This window comes from Aptenodytes forsteri, unplaced genomic scaffold (assembly GCF_000699145.1).
Source record: "Aptenodytes forsteri isolate BGI_AS27 unplaced genomic scaffold, ASM69914v1 Scaffold471, whole genome shotgun sequence".
Lineage (NCBI taxonomy): Eukaryota > Metazoa > Chordata > Aves > Sphenisciformes > Spheniscidae > Aptenodytes > Aptenodytes forsteri.
The window spans coordinates 401,087-423,922 of NW_008795862.1; the positions used below are offsets into that span (position 1 = coordinate 401,087).

Genomic DNA, 22,836 nt, shown 5'->3' on the forward strand with positions numbered 1-22,836 from the left:
GGAAGGGGCAGGGCAGCACCGAGGCTTTCTGAACGCTTTCCCTCCCCGAGCTGCAGCTCCCGGGTTTGAGCTGTGGGGATTAATGCGGTCCGGTGGTCTGAGGTCCAGGGCTGGGCTGCAGGAGGGACGGGGCTCGCTCTCTGCTCTGGGCTCTGACTTTGGTCACGTCGCCCTGTTTTCCTATTTGCGACACGGGGTTAATGTCGCCTTTAGCTGTTGGGGTGTCATGACTGTGCTTAATATTTGGGAGGTGCAGGAGTAGCGTAGCCACAGGCGCGGGTACACCAGTAAAGGACTCGGTACGTGGGAATGAAAAGGAGGTTTTCACACATCAGTAGGAGAATGAGGTTTCTGCAGGGAGTGGAAGACCCTGAACCTTGGAGCTTGTCTCGCACAAGGCATGCCTCTGGGAGAGGCTGTGTTTCCAGCTCTGGTTTAATGTTTGGGATCCTTGGGTAGATTGTTGTTGTTACTGTTATAAGGGTTTTTTTTTATTAATTTCTCACCCAAATAATTTAAACCTGAACAGTGTGATCACTGTTTATTCTTTCCCATACTCCTGTGAAGATAGTCAGTTTACTTGTTTCCTTTAAAACAAAAGAAAAGCAACACCACCCCACCACCCCCCAGTGCCTTGAAATTAAACCTATTTTCTACACTGTGGCTAGGCCAGTCAGGAATTCAGAACAACTGCTGTTGATAGTTCAAATTATTTAAATGTATTGATTTCCTTTTAATAATGGACTTTTATTTGTGATACTCTGAAAATTTGTCTTTCGGTGGAGTTACGTGATGCTTGGGTAATATGTGATTTGCTGTGCGTCTTGTTACAGAGCGCACTGCTTTTTAGCTTCTGAATAACAATACAAGTCCCGATTAACATCGGTTTAATTAAATGAGCATGTTCAGAAACATCTGAAAACATCCATGCGCATGCGAACTGTTACCAAAAGTTTTCAAGTGTACTAATGTGGTGCAAAATATATATGTAAAATAAACTCTGGACTTGAAAGAGTTTGTTGTTGTGGAACTTCTGTAGTACATTGGTAAAAACGTATCAAATATTTATTATAATAGAAATCCTGCTTCTGTGTTGTTTAAATTCTAACTGATATTTGAGAAACTGGCATCAATGGTATTTTCTTTTGTATAACATAATATGTTATCTTGAGGGGAAAAAGGGCCACGTTCTGTGAACATGTCAGTTATTTTGACATATTATTTTCTAACTAATTCATTGGACACATTCCAGTTTTAAAACTTTTTTCCTATATTGAACTGTCAAGAGCGATCTAGCTGTAATCAGGGCAGTAAACAGAATTTCCCTGGAAATTAATAAACTTCCTCTTTTAATAGCCTCAATTTCATGATTACTACAGAGATATGTGCTAGTTATAATGAACGCCAGAAATGGTATTAAAAAGGAATAGGAGAGGTCACGTGCTGTAATGTTGAAGCATGTTCACTCAGAAAGATATAAAATAAGAATATTGATTTCAACATATTAGGAGCTGTAAACAGTATGGGTAATTTAAGCATGTGAAAGTGCTTAATCATATTTGTTCTCATAAATTAATTTTATTATGGTTCTATTGTTCGGTGAAGTTACGGTTTTATGATGTTATGAAAGAGAATTTAGATGTCTAATGTACAGTATGCAAACTATTTAACAGGTTTCAGCTGTCTTTGTGTCAACTGCCTATGCATAAAAACAGTTGAAGAGCAAGCATGTAAAATCAGTTCTTGGAGTTAAACGACAACTGAAACTGGATTTGATTTATCTTTGATAACTTTATTTTCTTGAATGTTTGATCACCTTATCAGCGGTCTTTCCACTGTGCCAGGCATGTTCGACCTACAGCCTCTGGAGGTTATGGAGAGTTATGTTAGAGATATTGGGACAGCGCAGATCATTTTGTAGCTCAGTCTTCTGAGACAACTCAGGATACTTGGCAAGTAGAGTAAGGGCAAAGGTAATCTTTCTGGGGCAGCAGCAACCTTCTTTTGGTTCTCATCTTTGTGGGACACTTTGGTTTTTCCCCTTTCACAGTACCTATTTTCATCCATCATATGATGTGACAAGAGTGGCTGAAAGAAAATTGTGAAACAAGAGGACACCAAGGAAAATAATTCACCTGATCCAGAGTTCTTTGTGGCCCTGAGATGACCTCAGGAAAGAGGGCTGCTAGGAACTGGCTTTATTAATTGTTCTGGTGGCAGCAGCTTACTCCTGCCTTTTTCCCAAGCCTGTGTTAAGGGACGTGGAGATGTATCCGTGTGCGTGTACTGCGTACCACAAATGCAGTGTACCAGACCTGCTGTGAGAGTGCAAGTTCAAGGCTTGAACTTCAACTTAGTACAGGAAATCAACTGAGATCAAACAACAAGGCACCAGGGTTCTGAAGCGTCTGTTTGGGAGGCAGTATAAAGTGTTGGTCGTAGATGACGTTTTGGGGCATATGGAGTAGGCACAGAAACCAGAGGGTTGTGAAATTGTAAGTCAAACCGAACTGCTGTGTGACAGGTTATATCCTTTGACCACTCATCAACTGCAAACTCTTCAAAATGTTGTCCCCTGATTGCCAGCATTGACACTGTCTTGTGTAGGTTCTTCATCAGCAGATGTCATCAAATTACAGAATCATCTTGAATGATAGTGATGTAGTCACATGTGGTGACGGGTAGATAGGCACCTATGCTATTTTTATCACTTGAGCCCATTTTGTCTGGTCTGCTTCATCACAGAGATGCAGCTGTTTAGGTAAATTGGTCAGAGAGGCTTAATCTTTGTAAAATTCTGCAAGTAGAGAGTCGAGTGATTAAGTGCTTTCCAGCAGCACTTGGATGAATATATGCTGTAGAAGAAACTTCACAGCATTTAAGCACATCACCCTGGATTCCTGCCACCTCTGTCAGGTAAGTCAGCTGTATGTCATGGCTGACAATATCAAATGAGGATGACAAGAATGTCTGGTGATGGGATGAGATCATTCAGTACTGCTGCTGGAGCGGTTTGCTCTGTATCTTGGTATGAATCCAGTCTCTGCGTGCTCTAGGATACTTGCCAAATTAGTTAGAGGAGCTTGTAGTTGGTCTTTGGCTAGCTTCTCTGAGCCTTCTGAGAAACGAGAGGTATGTAGTTGGGTGATAGTTGGCTAAAACACGCTAGATTTTATTCAGAGTTGGACAGCTTCCTACTTCCACCTTTCCTCTGAATGATGTGTTTCCTACTTTGGACAGGAACACAGTGCTTATCTATGCTCATCATTTACAAGCTGGCAAAAAGATGAGTTATGGTCGCAGCTTTCTTCTGAACTCCTGTCCAGCTTCTGGAAGAGCAAGAGCTTCTGGAGTGTACTGGTGGAGAATGCAGTGGCTTATTTTGTTGATGGATATAAGTGAAGTACATTTAAGATGTTTTGGAAGCTCTTCTGAAAATGCATGATCATTCCAGCCAAGTAGAAATATTGATCTTGAAAGAGCTCGGTGTTCGCTTGCTTTTGATTAATAGGGTTTAGTTATTTTGGATATCTCCTTAAATTAAGATTTGGCACGTTTATTGTAAACTTACAGGAAGATTCTCTTTGTGTAAAATAAAATTTCATGCTCTTCATCGGTCTTTTCTTTCATCATATTTCTGGCTCCCTTCCCCTCAGTGTAGGCAGAACATCCGGAAATCCATGTGGATGACAAGGAAGAACGTAGCATTTGGGAGGTGACATACCACTGATCAGAGTTAGTGCAAAATAATCATTCATCAGCTGTCTGACTTGTGTCCTGTAGGTGGAGAGCGGTTGTCCCAAGCAGGCTTTGGGACGTTTCGACATCTCTGCGTCTCAGTCATTGTTTATTGGGTTGTTTTATTGCTTGTTTTTTAAGGCCTTTGACTGCTTTAAGGGGTGACTTGTTTGAGGCTGGATTGTAACGTTTTTGTTCTTGGCATTGAGGCTGGAGAACAGTGTGGAGGTATAACCTGCACGTGGCTAGAACTTGTGTGGCAATTGTAGGAGGCGACTGAGAAGATGGGTGTTGGAGCTTCTGACTCTTTTGGCATTTCAGTTCCCATTTGCTTGGAATGTCAGCAAGAGGGAAGAGTAATCTGCTTGTTTAGTATTCCGAAAAGGGAGGGCCTACCTTTGTGTCTGCTGCTTTTGTGTAATGCAGTGATAACACCAAGTTGAAATCCTCAAACAACTTTGTTAGGGAATTGTGACATTTGTTAATTAACCATTCATTCTATTTTTTTTCTTTTTTACTCTGTTTCAGTTTAAGAGCCTAGTCCTGAAAATGCATAAACACAGGCGTATTTTGATACCAGGGCTCTGTGTCTAATGTGTGTGTGTATAATTGTCTGCTGAAAATATTCCATAAGTATATATACAGTACAGGAGGTAGTCAAGTCAGCGTTATGTTGAAAACTCTGCCTTTGATATCAGTAGTTCTCAAACTGATCTGAAATACCTTGGCAAATAGTTCTAGCCAAACCTTATTACCATATAGTGTTGTTAATTAAAAGTGTGAGTATAAGTAAGAATGCTGGTGAATAAGAAGTTTTAAGAGGTGACAGTAGTCTGTTGGCTGCAAGTTTGGGGGGGATCTCTGTTATCCAGACTTAGATTTCAAGTATCCAGTTTGGAACACAGCAAATTAACATACCATTTTATATTTTTGATGGAAGTAATACACAAAGTACTATACGTGGTTTTTTTTCCTGTCAGTCAGTCCCTAAAGGTGCGCTGTCATTGCAGTTCATTCTTTGTTTTCTTAATGTCTCTCTTGTTTTTCAGTTTTCTACTGGGAATCCATTATACGAAACTTATTACAAACAGGTAGGTTCTTAAAAAAGAATTTAAAAATAAAGTGCCATTTCCTCTTCCCCAAGATTTCCCTCTCTTTTTCCTTTCCCCATTGCAGTGCTAAACTTCTGTAAATTCTCTCTGCTGAGTGGTAGTGCATGCTTTTAGAAGTCTTTTGACCTAGAGACAAGAGACATTTCATTTCTTATCTCTGCTTTCATGATAGACATGCTTCAATTGAATGTGAATTTTTATCTTTCAGGTAGATCCAGCATATACGGGGAGAGTTGGGGCAAGTGAAGCTGCGCTGTTTCTTAAAAAATCTGGTCTCTCTGATATTATCCTTGGAAAAGTAAGTTGAAGGAATTAAATAAGCAAGTGTACAGATAATTACTGCATTAAGTGCAGCTAACATTGAGCAGAAGGGGTTTGCAAAAAGGAATTCGGTGGAATGCAAATCAGATCCTCTGAACATTAGGTTAACCACAGATCGGTAATTGCTCCAAGGTATTGTTCTGAGTTTCATAGGAATCTAAAAAGGAAAAATTGTCTTTTGTGTAACGCTTTTGTTGTTAATAACATTGTATGTCATAACTTGAAAGCTGCAACGAACAGTTCAAGAAGGCATACAGTATGAACTGTTGAGCTGAGCTAAGTTGTATTTTAAAATCACAATGGCTTTTATTTTGTATCTCCACAGATATGGGATTTGGCTGACCCGGAGGGTAAAGGATACTTGGATAAACAGGTAAATGAAATGTGCCTGTAGACCTCTTACGTTACCGGCCACGGATTAGCCTTGTTTCAAAAAAACCCTAGTATCCATAGTAGTTATCCTTAGCTCTTTTCGTTTACAAGATAAGTTTTTTTCCTAGCGCTGCTCATATCCAAGTATATTACTCAGCGAGGCTGCTGGAGAAGTTTGGATGTTATTTTCTGTCCCTCTTTTGTTTTGTAAATAATCAGTATGCATGATATATAGATACATAGTCATTGAGTCTTTAACAAATACAAACTATTATTTTAAGATTTATTTTAGAAGTCTTTCTTGCATGAAAAAATATAGCATTACTAAAAATGGCTTGGAATATCAAATACCAAGTTACTTGTAGATATGGAGAATTATTTTTAAACATTATTAGTTTTTAAGAAAAATTGTTGAAATTTACTTAATTATAGGAGAGTCCTTCTTAAAAACTGGCTTTGAAGTTTTCTGCTCTTTGTTCCACGTTATTGTAAAGCTTTTCCTGAATCATCTTTAAAAGCAGTGGGGTAGTTGTCACTATGCAGTTAACTGATGGGGCTATACATCTGTTGTTTCCATACTTTACTGAGTTGCACATGTACAGCGTTAGTAAAAATCATAAGTGGGTTATTGGAGACAGTGATTTAGACTGGTTCTTTTTTTAATATATAACACTATTGTTTGTAGGGTTTCTATGTTGCGTTGCGCCTTGTAGCATGTGCACAGAATGGCCATGATGTTAACCTGAGCAGTCTGAACTTGACTGTGCCACCTCCTAAATTTGTAAGTAATATATACCTAAGTGTATGTGTGTATTATATGAGAACTAAGGCTTCAGTTGGAACGCTGGAATAATCTTATGTTCCATAAATGTCATGGTTCTGGGACTTCAGGCTGCTGTCAAACTATTCCTTCAGACAACTGCAGTCATGGCTGCCATAGTCCTGAGTAATATGTACCAGCCCCGTCCTGGACTGCAAAACTGATGCAAGTTTAACTACGGTCAGCTTGTTCAGGAAGCTGATGTGGCTAAACGCTAAATTTATGAAAAAAGAAAAGACAAAAAAAAATACTATTTTTGGGCTAGGTCAACAGGAGCCTGTAGCAAAGGGCATGACTGCAGCTTTGCCTGCAGTGGCTGCTGTGGAACCTCCTTTAGCTTGTCTTAGTTCAGTGTTTGGGTACCTAATGCACCTAATGTCCTTATCGAAGTTCTGTAATAGTATAAATCAGTATGACTTTTTTTTTTATTTGGGTACATGTGCAGCCTTTTTTTTTTTTCTTCTTCTCTTCACTGTAATTAAGCTTCATGTCTATAACCATCTCTTAAAGCAATTAGTAAGGATCAGAGACGGAAGAGTGTGTGTGTATTTTTATGTATATACATATAAATAAAAAATTCTTTAATTTTAGCATGACACTAGCAGTCCTTTGCTGATCACACCACCTTCAACAGAGACTCACTGGGCTGTTAGGGTAAGTGTAAAAGACAACACATTCCATCCATTCTTTAAAAGTAAATATTTTCCTTGTCTGTAATTTTCCCAGTGAGAGAACTCTGTATCAAATATATTTCTCATTTCCAAAGTCCTCCCTTTCTGATGACAGACTTGTGCACAATAGAGACTATTGAGCCGTAGTTTTATATTTGAAATAATTATTAAACAAGGCTTTGACAACCCCTGGTGTGATGTTTTTAAGACACAATGAATTTTAATCTTCTGCCTGGATTTCTTCCACATTCCTAATAGTAGGCACTTTCATGCTTGTATAAAGGAGCCCCACTGAGAGCAGCAAAGCATTTCACCAAATCCATCCTGAAGTATTAATTTAAAGCTTGAGTTCATATGTTCTAATTAGTATTCATTGATGCACACAATATATATCATTGGAAAAAAAGTAACTTTTGATACATACATGGGAACATTTGTGTTTAGTTAATTTTCAAATGCAAACATGTTCCAAGGTAGAAATTTAATTATTTAAATAATAATAGCTTCTAATGCTGATTTTTTGTTTTGGTTTGGTTTTTTTTGTACTTCCATGTTGTACTTTAAAGTGGGAAGCAAATTATTTGGGAAGATTAGTTTTTAGTTCTACAGAGTTTGTCAAAATGTTTAAAATCTGGTCAGCAGTGTTTTAATCAGAATGCATTGTCCTTTTAGAACACTACAGAAACACATCTTGTATGCTGCATGTTAAAATCCCTTAGCTATCATAACCTTAGCTTTGAAATTAAGCTCCTAAATCTAGCTCCATGGGGTTCACATTTAAATACAGCATGGTGGCACTTGCAAGAAAGCTTGGAAATTTAGAATGAATACTTTACTGACCAGTCTTAATTTCTTGCAAGATCTCATTTTCAACACTCACACAGGCACACTTTTTTACTTATTCAGGCTATTTCTTACCAACTAGGTGGAAGAAAAAGCAAAGTTTGATGGTATTTTTGAAAGCCTTTTGCCAGTAAATGGTTTACTTTCAGGAGACAAAGTAAAACCAGTACTGATGAATTCAAAGCTACCTCTTGATATCCTAGGAAGGGTAAGTATGCTGTTTAGATTTAGCTATTCTCTAATTAGCTTCTCGTAGTTGCAATGTTAAATATTTAAATGTAACTTAATAGATCAGGTTTTGGCTGAGATTTTACATCAAGTGCATGCTGTATAGCAAGTACGTTAAGTAGGCTCTGAAGTCTTCCACTTAGAAATAAGAATAACAGTAGTAATTTGGCCCCTAGAGTAGGTTGGCTTCATTATCTCTCTATTCATTTTAAGAGCTGGAAATTTTGGTTTTGGTTGTTTAAAAACAAGAAAAAGCTCTCCTAAACCGTAATAGCTTTTATAGCATTATATTCCACTGTTTTGTCATTTTTCCAAATACTTAGACATACCATTAAATCTATCCACTGTTTGTACAAGAAAACACTTTAAAAATTCCTAGTTTATTGTAGCTGTCAAATTGTCAAGTGTTTTTTTCATGTATATTTATAAATACTTCTGAGATCCGAGTTTAGTGCATCCATTGCATATTTGCAAGAGAAGCAAACCTTAAAGTATTTTTTCTACTTCCATTTAAAATATGTATTCTTTAATGTTTTGCATATTGATATGTCTGAGAATGAATACATTCTATGTAAGAGCTGTATCCTGGTTATATACTTTCATCTCTTCAGGAAGAACCGCCTCTTTCTCTATATTATCTACAAGAATCTAAGTATGACTTGTTTTAATTCTGTACTTGAATATTGTGAAGTACTCAGTCTTGAAAGGCTTTGTATTTTGTCTTGTTATTGTCACGATAGAAATGCAGGAAGCTTTTTCCTGTTCCAGAAAAGTTTGTGGACGAGATAGGGGACTGAGGAAATGGGCAAAGGAGATAAATCAACTGGCTTAAATTTGTATGGGGGTCCAGTGATAAAGCTGGGAGCAGAATTCAGACGATTGAGCCTCAGTCTTAGCATTCTGTCCACTCTACTATACTGTCTCCGAGTTATATTGATGAATAAACAGTGTGAGCTGATGGCTGAGTATTAGAGTACACAAAGTTTTGCATCCTTCTAAGTCTCCTGCAAGTTTCGTTGACTGTACTTGACCTAATAATGAACTAAAGCTGATAGATGCTTAAATTCTCTCCTATAGAAAATTTGGGGGGGGTGGACATATTTTTTTGACTAAAAATGAAAACTAGGAATTTAGGAATGGAATGTAAATTAGAAATGTATTGAATTTTCTAAAATATTTTAATTTTTTTATAAGACAAATTTGTACAATCTGCTAGCCCACACCCTCTGGACAATTCTGAAAGCCACCTCTGGTTTTTTTCGTCAGCTTGATGGATGACTCCTTAATTGCAACATAGAAAGATGAAAAACTTGCCTGCGTTGCATCCAGAATTTGTTAGAGCCAGTGTTGATTCATGTTGCCAGAAAACTCTAATCCAGTCTGTTTCATCGGAGACTGTTTAGCTAGGTCTAATATAACTAATGTGATCCTCACAAAAATCTATTAGGAGTCTTTAGAGAGCATGCTTAATATGGCGACGATTAACATTAAAAGCACAAAATGTAACTTGTTCTCTAAATCATTGTTTTTACCATAATTGCTGTAGGTCTGGGATCTCAGTGATATTGATAAAGATGGTCACCTGGACAAGGACGAATTTGCTGTGGTAGGTTGCTTTAAATTCTCAATTCACAGTGTGTCTGCTAGAGCAAATCACTCGTTTTTTTTTCTCAAGAGCTTTGCAGCTTTCTCTGCTACCGTCAACTGTTCTGAATTGTTCACATGGAGCTATTAAATGGTCTTTCTCAAATCCATCTACTGATTCTTGCCTGTGTCATCAAGATTAAACTTTTTGGAATTACATTCAAAATGATCTGTTCTGGTTTACATCTCTAATCTTACTGTCTTCGTTTTAACTAATATATAAATGACTGATACTGGAAAATCTTGTTGCTTTTTCTTCTAACTATTAATGTTACCTGACCTTTTTGCTTTTGCAGGCAATGCATTTGGTTTATAGAGCTCTTGAGAAAGAGCCAGTTCCTTCACTATTACCCCCTTCTCTTATACCACCTTCTAAAAGAAAGAAGACGCCTGTCTTTCCTGGTGCAGTTCCTGTTCTCCCTGCAAGTCCTCCACCAAAAGATAGCCTCCGTTCTACCCCATCTCATGGTAGTGTCAACAGTCTGAACAGCACAGGGAGTTTGTCTCCCAAGCACAGCATCAAACAAACACAGGTACAAATCTCCCCCTCTTTCTTTTTGCCCCTCTTTCTTTTTGCCCTTTGTTTTGTATCGGTAAACTGCAGGAAAAAATAGAACTGCTTTTTTATTTCTGCCTCATGTGAGAAATTTCCTGAAAAGGTGTTTGTTGGTGGGTGATTTGGATGGAGGGAATGAAATGAGAATGGTAAGACTTGGAAGAACGAAAGAAGAGCACGTGATTTTCAGTCAGAGTGACTATGAAATAGCAAATCTTATGGGGAATTTTCACTTTCCATAGAAAGTGAAACCATAGAAAGGTTTTATTCATGTATCTGCTTTAGTACCAAAGAAATCATCAATCTACCTTCTAAAGCTCCTCTGTTATTAGCATGAGGACTTAGTATGACTAGTTGGGTCCGTATTTCCAAAGAATGAATGTTTTTCAACTGATGAATAGCTGTTTATCAGTATTTATAATTCAGATAAGAAGTATTAAGCTAAAACATTCATGGGAAAAGGGTAACTACCTATTTACCAATCAGATTTGACTGTGCAAGATGTTCAGCACATCTGAGACTGAATAATGTTGTATATACTCAGTGTGTTTATCTTCTTTTGAAATATAAAACTTTGTTTTCCAGCCATCTGTGAATTGGGTAGTACCAACATCTGAAAAAGTGCGATACGATGAAATTTTCTTAAAAACAGACACAGATATGGATGGTTTTGTGAGTGGCCAAGAAGTAAAGGACATTTTTATGCATTCAGGTCTGTCTCAGAATCTCCTAGCACATATATGGTAAGAACTCCCTAGTAGCTGTATTTTTGTAACTTGCTGATCTGGGAAGTCAGATTATCCAGCCAGAATTGTGATCCTAACACTAAAAAAAACCCAACCTCTTACTTGTCCTGTTGCCATACTACGATATGTGGGCTATATGGGAAAACAAGGGAGAAATAAATACTCACTTTGCTTTTCTGGGAGAGGGGTATAGGTCAGTCTGTGAATTGTGATTGTTCTTTGAAGTTCTAGTGCTCTAAGTATTTTCTCAGAGTAACACTGTTCTATTCAGTTAAATATGTCTAATAAAATACTGCTCTGTTTATGGAACTCTTTCACTAGAGTAAGCAAGCTCTGATGAGGCTGAATCAAAAGAAAATTACATCTATATGTGTATTTCAGGCTTCTTGGTAGAGAAGAAATAAGCTTTTCTTGTTTATAAGTATGATCTATTTTTTACCAGGGCTTTGGCAGACACAAGACAGATGGGAAAGCTAAGCAAAGATCAGTTTGCACTAGCAATGTATCTCATTCAACAGAAGGTCAGTAAAGGAATTGATCCTCCACAAGTGTTGTCCCCAGATATGATCCCTCCCACAGAGAGGAACACTCCCATACAGGTAAGTCATTGATTATTTGTAGATAATACAGAGCTTATGTGCTTTGAAAGTAATGGGCTTTTAACTTTTGTATTTTATTAATTTTGTAATATTATGGTAAAGAATTGCTAATTTTTTTTCTCCTCTTACAAAATTCTTTAACATCTGAGAATATACATAGATTTTTAACAACACAAGACAGTAAGTAAAAAAGAATGCAGTAGAATATTCCATAAATAAAGGAATAATAATGCTGAGAAAAGCCCAGCATGAAAAATACTCCTGTGTCATAGAGAAGGGTTTTGTATTTGTTTTTTTTTAACTTAAGGGAACTGTTAAAAGCTGGTTTAGTAGCCTGTCCCTGACTGTGATCAGTACCAAATTCCTCCCATGAAAATGTAAAATTTTTTTAATGGCTAAATGAAGAGTGATGGCTTCCTAGTTTCTGGGAATTGGTGGTTGATTCATCCCTTGTAGCATGACAGTCCGTAGTCCTATATCAATCCCTGTTAATATCATTTTACTGGAGCATTTAATCTTTTACTGAACCCTGCTTTGTTCCTTTCCTCAATAGTGTGTTTCTGAAACTTAAGTTAATAAATACTTCTGTCATATCAATACATTCATCTTTTCTATAAATTATATAGTATTTTCCTTTACTTTTTTTACTTTCCCTAACCAGAAAGCTCTAAATATATTTTAATTGTTGCTGTTGTTCTGGTCCTTTTTCCTATATCCTTTTTCTATAGACTCTGTCAGGTTACTTGACCCCTGTAGGAACTGAGATCTCAGCACTAACAGAAATGCGTCGTGTGAGTAATTGTAATGTCCAAAAGAATGCCAATTTGTTTATGTAAGCTACTTGTAACTTTAAAAAAGTTTTTCTTTCTACACCTTCTCCTGTCTCTTTGCCCTTGTGTTCTGTGACACTTGCTCTTGGCATGATGATAATGTCACAGCAATGTGAAGTTACCAGTATTGGCTGTTGACCCGGTGATATTGCTTCCTTCAGCAATTTGAGATGCATTGGTCTGTCAGGAAGTTCTTTGACAGGCAACTCAGGGTTGACGTGTTAAAGTTACTCACGTACTAGTTCTCTGAAGCTGTGGGCAATAAATACACCTTGGTGCAAGAGCTTTAAGCTTCCCATTATTTTCAGTTCATTAGATCTTTTTTTCATCTACTGTGGTTTTAGCTGAATATAACATGAAATAAAGTGTGTGTTACTGTGAACATAGCAGATTAGTTTTTAGTTCGTGTGGAACAATGAACTGTGTTACCCTAAATGATGCAGCAGCTCATTTTAACTTATTTCGTAATCAAATTAGGTAATACCTTATTATGATCCTGTACAGCATACAGTACAGGTCTCTCAGCAAATCTGTGTCTAGTCTGAAAATATAAAAGTGATATGAGAAGCTTTTGATTTGCTAGCTTGAAGAATTAGTCTGGATTGTTGTTTATGATTACTTAATGACATTTTAACAAAAGAAATGCTCATCCAAAAATGAGGACTTAATTAACTTATTTAAACTGGATATTCACCTATTGTTTCTGCAAAAAAAGTCACATTTTACTATGCAATCTGTTTGCGGTTTGCTGGTTGGGTTGTTGGGGTTTTTTTATATTGAATAAAGCCAAACTTTCTGTGGTTATCACAGCAGTCTCAAAGTGAGCGAAGTAAGCAAACTGTACTTTCTTCTTTTTAAAATGCTGTTTAAAAATGGTAGGTCTCCTGATTTGTCATACTAGCAGTGAGTTCAGCATTGCAGTTTTTGCTCAGTTGCAGTACTGAGAAAGAACTACAAAGAACTAGCAATCCTTTTTATACTAAAGACTAATTTCGTACCAAATGCTGAGATCCTTTCTTAAGAGCCTAAAAGGCAAGGGATACCCTCTGCATCTTCGCTGATCTACACCTGAATGGCAGTAGAAATGACCTGCACTGCAGGAAATTGGGTATAATTGCAGAAATTGGCATTAATTTGTGGCAGGGCTCAAGAAGACTGAAATTACAATCTGATTTCATTAAGTTCCCTGGAAGGTTTGCTATTGACTATAGCAGAGCTGCGTTTTTAGGTTTTGAATTTTAATTCTACCATTGCCTGCAGTTTATTCGTTGACATTGTGCATGTCCTTTAACTGTTGTGTATTTTGACTATCCCATCTGTTAAATGGGCATAGAGAAAATTCTCCTGTCTCGCAGGTAGAATTGTGTGGCATGCTCAGTGGTTGTTGCATAATAATTTGATGTCTCCCATAGAATTTTGCAAATGCAAAATTGTCCCACCTTTGTCCTCAGCCTTTGTAAAGGAAGATCTTCTGTTATGACTTGGCATTTTAATAGACTATTTCATTCTTAACAGGATAGTTCAAGTTCCGTTGGATCAGGAGAATTTACAGGGGTGAAGGAACTGGATGATATTAGTCAAGAAATTGCACAGCTGCAGAGGTAATAGGTTGTGGACTATTAACAAAACCTTGGAGTAGGAGAGCCAATTAAGTATATAGTACTGATGTGTCCGTTACTTTTGTTTTCTTTTAGTCAATTTATCATTACTTGTCACTGAAGTTGGTGGCGAATCTCCCACTGATACCCTACAGTTAGCCAATTATGTAAAGCCAGCCTGGATTCTACCAGGTGACTTCAGAAGATTGATTATGGAGCAGATAGTATTTTTCAAAGAGTAATTGATACGATATACCTTTACTCCTTTAAAGAATGTATCAGAATGTGGGCTGGCATTTTTGGCTGCGTGGTGTTTCCAGAATAATATTTAATTGATTATTTTTACGTGCGCACATGTGTGTGTGTTGTATTATTTAACTCATCACGAATACATGTGCTTGTTTGTCTTACAGAGAAAAATACTCGCTAGAGCAGGACATTAGGGAAAAGGAAGAATCAATCAGGCAGAAAACCAATGAAGTTCAGGTAAAAACTCTGTTTATCATTATTAGTTTTCATTTTAATCTAAAATAATATACGGGGAATTAAGCATTCTTCTATCTTTCCTTATCTTGCTTCTGGGCAAGTCTTTCCTACTTTCATGGGATTTTCCTCTAACTTACAGAAAGATCTGTATTTTCCTGTTCTCCATCAGAAATGTTTTCTTCTGATGCTGGTTAATATAAATAGAAGATGATACGTGAACAGTTTGAAATGTCTTTTTCGTTAGTGCTTGACTAACACTGTAATTTAGGAAATCGTGGTTCAAAGAGTATCAGTTTTGATAATTAGGATAGCTCAATTACATGTGCTCTGTCTCACAGTCTCTTTCCATCTTGCGGGCACTGATTTGTTTCCTGATGTCTCATACAAGTTCCTGCAGAAACAAAACATACGCATGCAGGAAATAGGCTGTATGACATAGAAAATATTTTGGAGTTTGCTAGCGTGTTTGTCTGTGGTTGATCATTCCTAGAAGACAACAGCTAAATGTAAGTTACAAACTGTGGAATTTTCCTCAGGAACTGCAAAATGATTTAGATAGGGAGACAAGTAACTTGCAAGAGCTAGAGGCTCAGAAACAAGATGCCCAAGATCGCCTGGATGAAATGGACCAGCAGAAAGCCAAACTGAAAGATATGCTGAATGATGTAAGGCAGAAATGCCAGGAAGAAACACAGGTGGTGAGTGTATGTTAATTCTGGACATGCTCAAGAGTATTGTCTTTTGTTGAAGGAAATTCTATTTGTTTAATGGATAAGCTCGCTTTGTTTATTCATTTTTACCATAAATAGCAATTTCCACACAAATACAGAGGCCCAAGAAAGGATTTTGCTAACCTAAATACCTTTCATAATGGTCATAAATGGGGGGTTGAACCAGATGATCTCCAGGGGTCCCTTTCTACGTAAATTGTTACTGTTCTGTGAGTATATGAAACAGTCAACCTAATAGGGTAGTTGAGAAGCATTATTCCTGACCCATGAGACGGTCCATGGGCAGTGGTGCATATTTTGATCACTGTGAACCTCATCAGTATTCCGAGTTAGAAGTGGGTTTTCAGGGGGATACTATCGCCAATGTAGCTAGTGTGTTATCTTAATGTAGAAACTTAGTGCATAAGGTCATGTAAGAAGGTGTATAAGGAGAGTCATATGCAACTGTGTGATTTTAACTCTTATTGGAGTTAAAAATCAACTTTACAGTACTTGATAAATGTTTGAATGGAGAAGGAGCCAAGTTCTGAAAAGTACAAGATAACCATCTAAGAAACACCTTCTAATTACCTTTATAATTAGTGTAGTATTTCTGTCATTTAAAATATTAATATTTCTTGGTCTTATTGAATGTCCTATGTGCTTTTATCAAGGATTTTGTGTAACATAATAAGAAGCACGCAGTTCTTCATACGAAGTTCTTGTTATCTTCCTTAGCAGTTGATAGGTTGCTTTACAACTTTCTATTATTTGTTATAAATTCATAATTTAAGTTACATTTATTTCATATTTCACTTTGATTTTTGTAACGTTTTATTTCAGATTTCATCACTAAAAATGCAGATTCAATCTCAGGAATCAGATTTAAAATCACAGGAAGATGACCTTAATAGAGCAAAAGCAGAGCTGAATCGCCTCCAGCAAGAAGAAACTCAGCTAGAGCAGAGTATCCAGGCTGGAAAAGTGCAGCTTGAAACAATAATCAAATCTTTAAAATCAACACAGGAAGAAATAAACCAGGTATCCACTGTAGTTCATAAACTTCTTTTTTGCTTCTTGAAAGGCTGAGAGTTGAACATCACCTAGAAAGATTATTTTTCAGAAGAGAAGAAAAATACTGGTTCTTGAAATAAGCCTTTTTGACTGGTGCTTAGTAGGTTAATTCCCAGTTTGAGTCAGGAAAAGTTCAACTCTGGCAGGGGGAAAATGCAACTCTCTGGCAACCATGTTTAACGAGAATGTGAGCATGGCAGTGTTATTGAATACGTGACATACTAAAGCACTTTTCACTGCTTAGGCAAGAAGTAAACTTTCTCAACTTCAAGAGAGTCATCAAGAAGTCAATAAGAGTATAGAAGAATATAATGAAGCTCTCAATGGGATTCACGGTGGTAGTCTCACGAATTTAGCAGACATAAGTGAAGGCCTTGGGCAGACGGAAAGAAGCAATTACGGAGCTATGGTGTGTGACATACTAAAGCACTTTTCACTGCTTAGGCAAGAAGTAAACTTTCTCAACTTCAAGAGAGTCATCAAGAAGTCAATAAGAGTATAGAAGAATATAATGAAGCTCTCAATGGGATTCACGGTGGTAGTCTCACGAATTTAGCAGACATAAGTGAAGGCCTTGGGCAGACGGAAAGAAGCAATTACGGAGCTATGGTAAAAAAAAAAATTACTGTTGTTTAGTGTATTTTACAATAATCAGGTTTGTGACTTGCACCTAGTCTGAAATAGTTATGATGTTTGTTTAGCTGGCTTTTGGTATGTTAGCAAATACCATGATCCCTGCAAGGTAGCAATCGCCAGTGCAAGGCAGGGCAAAGACTTTAATACTGGTGGAAAACCTGATTTTTAAGCTTTGGGTTAGATCTTGTGCTAGAATTTGTGCCTGTGTAACTGTAACAATATGGATATGTAAGCAATCTGTAATTGGAAACAAAAAGAAAAGGTCATGTTAACCCTTGATTTGTAACCTGTCACATCTTTAGTCTCAGGAAGTAGGTAGGACTTTATTTCCAATTCAAATGTTTTGGGTGTTTTTTGCAAGTTGTCCGGTTTACCAAGGTGACACCTTCTCTTGCTGTAAACTTCCCTTTAATCATGTATTTCTTTCTTATTTCCAAAAGAAGCTATACAGATTTCTCCTTTGCAGTGAGCTATGTTTGTTACCTATTTCAGTAAAAAACATGTTCCCTTCCCAAAATACATAGATAGTTCTCTTCTGCTTAAACAGTTCTAGCATTGTTTATATCATTTATTATGTTTTATTTTAATCAGTATTTTTCTCAGTTCATAAGGTCCTTCAGGTTCTTAAAGATTTTTCCAGTCAGTTTCTTTTGGGTATCTATTGTTGATTTGGATATTTAATCAATTACTCTAAATCACAAGACTTTTCATTTTTTAAGCCTATTTCTTTGCTTTAAATATAAAATTCACATACTTGCTTGATTCTACTTGCACATCTACGTGGTGCTTCCTCATTAGGGAAACATATTTTCCAGAGTCCTTGTAAGCACAGTATTTACTATGGGTTTAGTATGAAATTAAAAATATATCACGTATAGTGTACTAATAAATATTCAGTGGGCATGCTACCTGTATGCCCTGCTTTACACTTCCTCTGTAAAACAAAACGCTCGAAAGGAGAAAAGTGTAGGTTAAGAACAACAATACATTGAGAGACGTGGTCTGAAAACATTTTAGTGCCTATTTTCTCTGCTTGCATGGCTTGCATAAACATTATGTTTAATTGCCAGTGGAAACTTCCAGATGTTTCTCTTTATTTGCAAAACCTAGGAATCACTTACTGGAAGAAAACTCCAGTGTATGTTCATAGCAAATTTTTTAAACCATTGTGTCCCTTTTCCGTTTCTTAATTCTTCCTTCTCCTTCCTCCTCTCCCCACCTCCCTCCCTGCTGTTCTGAGAAGTCTTAATTAAGTCTTCTTCATTTGCATCTTGTAAAGGGATGACAGAAATCCCGTATCTTTCTAGTGCTGGAGGCAGTGTAAGTGGGTAGTTGTTATTAGATATTTTTTACATTACGAGTTTGAATGACTTTGACAGTCAGTGGAGCTCTGCCGTGCAGGTGCTGTATGCACATATGGCTACTGTGGCAAGGACTGGTTTCATCAAAGAGACCCAAAACAGACAAAAGACAGGGATATGAGATGCAAACGAATGTGACGAAGATGTTTCATAACTTTAGTTTGCTACTTGTTCATACTGGATTTTTTTTTTTTTGTAACTTGGCAAGGCTATAGGTTGGCCTCCGCTGGCAAACCTTTCCGTGGTCAAAAAGTTGGGGTGACACTCTTCCTGCCATGTAGTGCTTTGTAATGTGAAATCAGGGTTTGGAGCTTTAAGCTCAAGAATGAGTTAACAAGAAGCAATCTTGAGTATGACTACTCCGTAGTAATTTCTTTTATTTGTAGTCCACAAATGATTTCTGGATCCTTTCCTTTTAAACAAGTGTCTTATCTGAAACTGAGCTGTAAAATAACTGGGAGAGAAGAATTTTTGGGTAGCGTGGTGGTTGGGGGTTTTGTTTGGTTTGGTTTTGTTATTTAAGCATTTGAGAACTGAATATATTAATGTAAGAAACAGTTTAACCTTTTATTGTTATCTGTATATACTTTTGATGTTCTGTGTAGCCTCAGGCTACATATTTCTTTCTACTGTGTAATTACTTCTGTTTAGAAGCCACTTACTCAGAAAGTTCTTTAGGAAGTCATTTTTAAGATCATTAAACAGGAACCAAGATACCATAGAATTTCTGCTAAATGGGTAACTGAGCATTTTAATTGTGGTAAGTTGCTGTAATGTTTCTCCTCTTAATTTTTAGGATGATCCATTTAAGAATAAAGCCTTGATGTTTACCAATAATACACAAGAATTGCATACAGACCCATTCCAGTCAGAAGATCCTTTCAAATCTGATCCATTTAAGGGAGCGGACCCTTTCAAAGGCAGTAAGTGACTAATGGCTTAACGGAGACCTTGAAGACCGATTTGTTGAGTAAATGATATTTTCACAAACTTTTATCATCTTGCTAAATAGTGGATAAAACAAATGATTTTTCTATTCTGCATAGGTGACCCATTCCAGCATGATCCTTTTGCAGAACAACCACCTGCTCCAGCAGGTAATAGCCCTTTTGATGACAGGAGAGATGTGATATAAACAATTTGTAGCCAAATACAAAGATATCCAAGGTTTCCCTGGCTTCAGATTTTTGGTTTGCATGTGGGAACTTAGAAACCTGACAGGGTGTGCATTCAGGATCAATATGTTAATAACATGCGTGTAACTCTTTATTAAGTCCATAACCTTAATATAAACATGTACTTGGTCAAACTTAGTTAATAACCTGTTCAGAGAGGTATCTGAAGTTTATCAGATTTACCAAATCATTCTGTGTTTTTATAAGAAAAACTACATCAGTGAGTATGAGGTCAAATACAGAATGGTTCAGTATGGACACACTAGGTGCTACATTCTATTTACCCTTTAATACTTCTAGATCCATTTGGAGATGATCCATTTAAGGAAAGTGACCCATTTCGTAGTTCTGCCCCTGAGGATTTCTTCAAGAAACAGGTGAAGAGTGACCCGTTTACCTCAGATCCATTCACAAAACCCCCCACTTTACCCTCAAAGGTCAGTAATTTTTAAATCTACACATAATAGATTTCTTTACTAATGACAAGCTTATTGTCTGAAAGCAAAAAGGAACAAAATATCACCAAATACTTTTCTCCTAACTGATGAAATATGATTAATTTTATTCTTAAAATTAAGTATGGATTGTTAAGGCAATCAGCAGTTTGTTCTTTCCAGTTCCATGATAACGATGTATATTCACCATGAAGATGCAGTTAGGTGGATTTCCCCCCCACCCCTGTTGGGAATTAACCCGCCAGCACCCACTCGCTCACACCATTACCTCCATTCCATCGATGTTTCTACTTGTGCAGTCACATAGTGAATCGGATCGAGGAACTGATCAGGCTAAAGGATTACTGAGTCACCAACAGACAATAGAGCCAAGGCAGTGGAAGGACTGCGCAGAACATGTTCGTCAAGTGTATAGTCATAGTTCTTAAGCTGTCCTTACGTGTATGTGTGTGGTTGGTTGCGGGGGGGGGGGTATGGATTTTTTGTTTTGTTTTTTAATTAATCCTTTCTCTCACCCTTACGGCATTCATTGACTATTGCCACCCAAGTGTCAGAACAGCATTCCAGTATCAGTCAGTGGGAGGTTAGTTTAAGTCTTGCAATATAGGTTTGTACTTAAATAACAGCAGACTTCTCAAACTGAAGAGCGACTGTAGATACCATCTATTTAAAAAGAAGCGATACACAGACTCTCTGAATTAACAATAATGTAAATGCCTGACCTGAATATTCAGTCTCTGTTGCTTAAAGACTAAGCACTTCTGGGTGTAATTTCTTATTTTGCCCTGGTAACTAATATTGCTTGTATTTCAGTGTGATACACTTTTCACTTGAATGTGTTTCACTTGTAGGTACTTGGTGTTTTGTTCAATGCTATCAATAGTGAAATACAGTAATAATGCAAACTTCATATAATCAGTCGATTTTATCCTACTATATGTCCACTGAACAGAGTGGTCTGAAATTGGAAATAATTTGTCCTAAAGCGAGAAATTTTGATACGCGTAAAAAGACAAGTGCATAGTACAGCGGAACAATAATTATGTATATCTGTTCTTATTTAGCCTGACCCTTTTGAAAGCAGTGATCCTTTTACGTCTTCCAGTATCTCTTCAAAAGGTCCAGGTAAGAAGAAAAAAATTTCTCATGAAGATGAATAAGGAGGTATCTCTTTGTGAAAGAAGAATCAAATGTAAAAGTTGAGAATAAAGAAAGTGTCGTGTGCACTGTTGGCAAATATCATTGTGGTCCTATTATGGATTATGAAGATTAAGTCTTTGTGTACACTATATACTTCACTTCTTTATTTTTTCTTTTTTTTTTCCCCCTCCAAACAACTGGTAGAAAACCTATTGTTTTACAGAATTCTCTTTTAACATCTTATGCCAGGCCAAAATGCAAGTGCTTTTTAATCACCTGCCTAGTTTTGTACTTCATTGGCACCAAGCATTCTTCATAATTCTTAAGTATTATTTAAAATAACTTTTTTTCCCCTGTATCTGTTTCAGATCCATTTGGAACACTGGATCCATTTGGAAGTGGAGCTTTCAGTAGTGGTGAGGGATTTGCAGACTTCAGTCAGATGTCAAAGGTAAAGGTTACAAGGAAAGCAACTGTCCTTTTAAAAATTTATGTACAGATGCTTTTTTTTTAAGGGGGTGAGATGATTGTAACTTTTCAGCTGACAACCCACTTTTGCTAATCTTTTTCTGATCAACCTCACCAGTTACTTAGCAAAGCATTTTCCATCCATCTCAGATAGCAAAGTCTTACCAAGACCGGTAGATTCAGCAGGGATGAATCAACTTTTCACAAATATTTTCAAATACCAGAGGAGCAAAAGAAATAACTTCTAGTTTCTACTTGTAAGAAAAGGTTGTTGTTCCAGATACTAATATATTTCAGTGTCCAACCTTCCTCTAAGTCCTGAAGTCTGCTTCTTGGGTACTTCATCTCTCATAGCATCCTGACTTGTTCTTAAACTTCTCCATGAGCACAGGGAATCAGAGGAAGGTGGAAAACACGGTGTGCTGACATTTCATAGCTCTTAACAGAATTGCTGTTTCCTTGGTTTCTTGGTATAAACTGAGTATATAAGGTATTTCAAATAGAACTAGGTCCTTACCTCCTCATCTGGATCGGCCGCAGTCTGCTGATAGCTTTCTGAGATGGAGTTTGGAATTTACAGTTGACATCAGTTGCCCAACTTTTTACACTTAGTTCCACAATAACGCTTGAACGTTGTAGAGTGAATGTTAACTAGAAAATAGGTAATCATATCACTTTGACTAATTAAACTTCTTGTATTTTTTTCCTAACTTTTCTTACTGGTTGTTGCGGGGGTTTTAGCTCTCCACTAGGTGGCAACAGTTTTTACAAATACTGATGTGTTTGGCTTGAGTTAGAAGTTTTAGCAAAGGTCTGACTGCAAGTTTTAGTTTTGCCTACAAAATTCCTCTTTCTTCATTTCAGGATGATAAATTTCCCTGCATGGCATAATTTTTTTTTATACCTTTTTTAATCAATAGGAAAGTCCTTCACATGAGCCAGCTGAATATAGGAAACATTAAAAAGTATGGGTTTGGAATTTTCCCTGAGCTTTTACAAAAAAGACAGATAGCTCTGTGTAACTTGAGAAAAGCTTGGAAAAAAGCTATGCATTCTGCAATCTACCCTGTTTTTCCAGTTTCTATCATGGTTCTGTTTGTCAGAGTGAAGGCCAGACTGTAGTATTGACCGTTCGTTGCCAAATAGTAAAAAGTAGAGTTTTACTTCCTTTTATTTTTTCATCAGCTTTTTGCTAGGACTAAAAGTGCTAGAAGTACTTAAGTGATTAAGAGCGTAAGTACTTTTGAATGTTA

The 22,836-nt window shown here is 37.0% G+C and overlaps 1 protein-coding gene across 1 annotated transcript in view; it reads left to right on the forward strand.

Moving 5' to 3' along the window:
* EPS15L1 (epidermal growth factor receptor pathway substrate 15 like 1) overlaps nt 1-22,836 on the forward strand; it is a gene marked incomplete at its 5' end in the record, with an annotated part of 54,673 nt that overhangs the window by 7,634 nt on the left and 24,203 nt on the right. Inside the window, 21 exons of the mRNA XM_009284039.2 lie at nt 4,788-4,829; nt 5,059-5,148; nt 5,497-5,544; nt 6,229-6,324; nt 6,955-7,017; nt 7,960-8,085; nt 9,652-9,711; nt 10,046-10,282; nt 10,891-11,048; nt 11,494-11,650; nt 12,379-12,441; nt 13,996-14,081; nt 14,492-14,564; nt 15,101-15,262; nt 16,118-16,315; nt 16,593-16,757; nt 19,142-19,268; nt 19,392-19,442; nt 19,821-19,957; nt 21,040-21,100; nt 21,484-21,566. Coding sequence (XP_009282314.2) covers nt 4,788-4,829; nt 5,059-5,148; nt 5,497-5,544; nt 6,229-6,324; nt 6,955-7,017; nt 7,960-8,085; nt 9,652-9,711; nt 10,046-10,282; nt 10,891-11,048; nt 11,494-11,650; nt 12,379-12,441; nt 13,996-14,081; nt 14,492-14,564; nt 15,101-15,262; nt 16,118-16,315; nt 16,593-16,757; nt 19,142-19,268; nt 19,392-19,442; nt 19,821-19,957; nt 21,040-21,100; nt 21,484-21,566 — 2,283 coding nt within the window. The remainder of the gene's footprint in view (nt 1-4,787; nt 4,830-5,058; nt 5,149-5,496; nt 5,545-6,228; nt 6,325-6,954; nt 7,018-7,959; nt 8,086-9,651; nt 9,712-10,045; nt 10,283-10,890; nt 11,049-11,493; nt 11,651-12,378; nt 12,442-13,995; nt 14,082-14,491; nt 14,565-15,100; nt 15,263-16,117; nt 16,316-16,592; nt 16,758-19,141; nt 19,269-19,391; nt 19,443-19,820; nt 19,958-21,039; nt 21,101-21,483; nt 21,567-22,836) is intronic.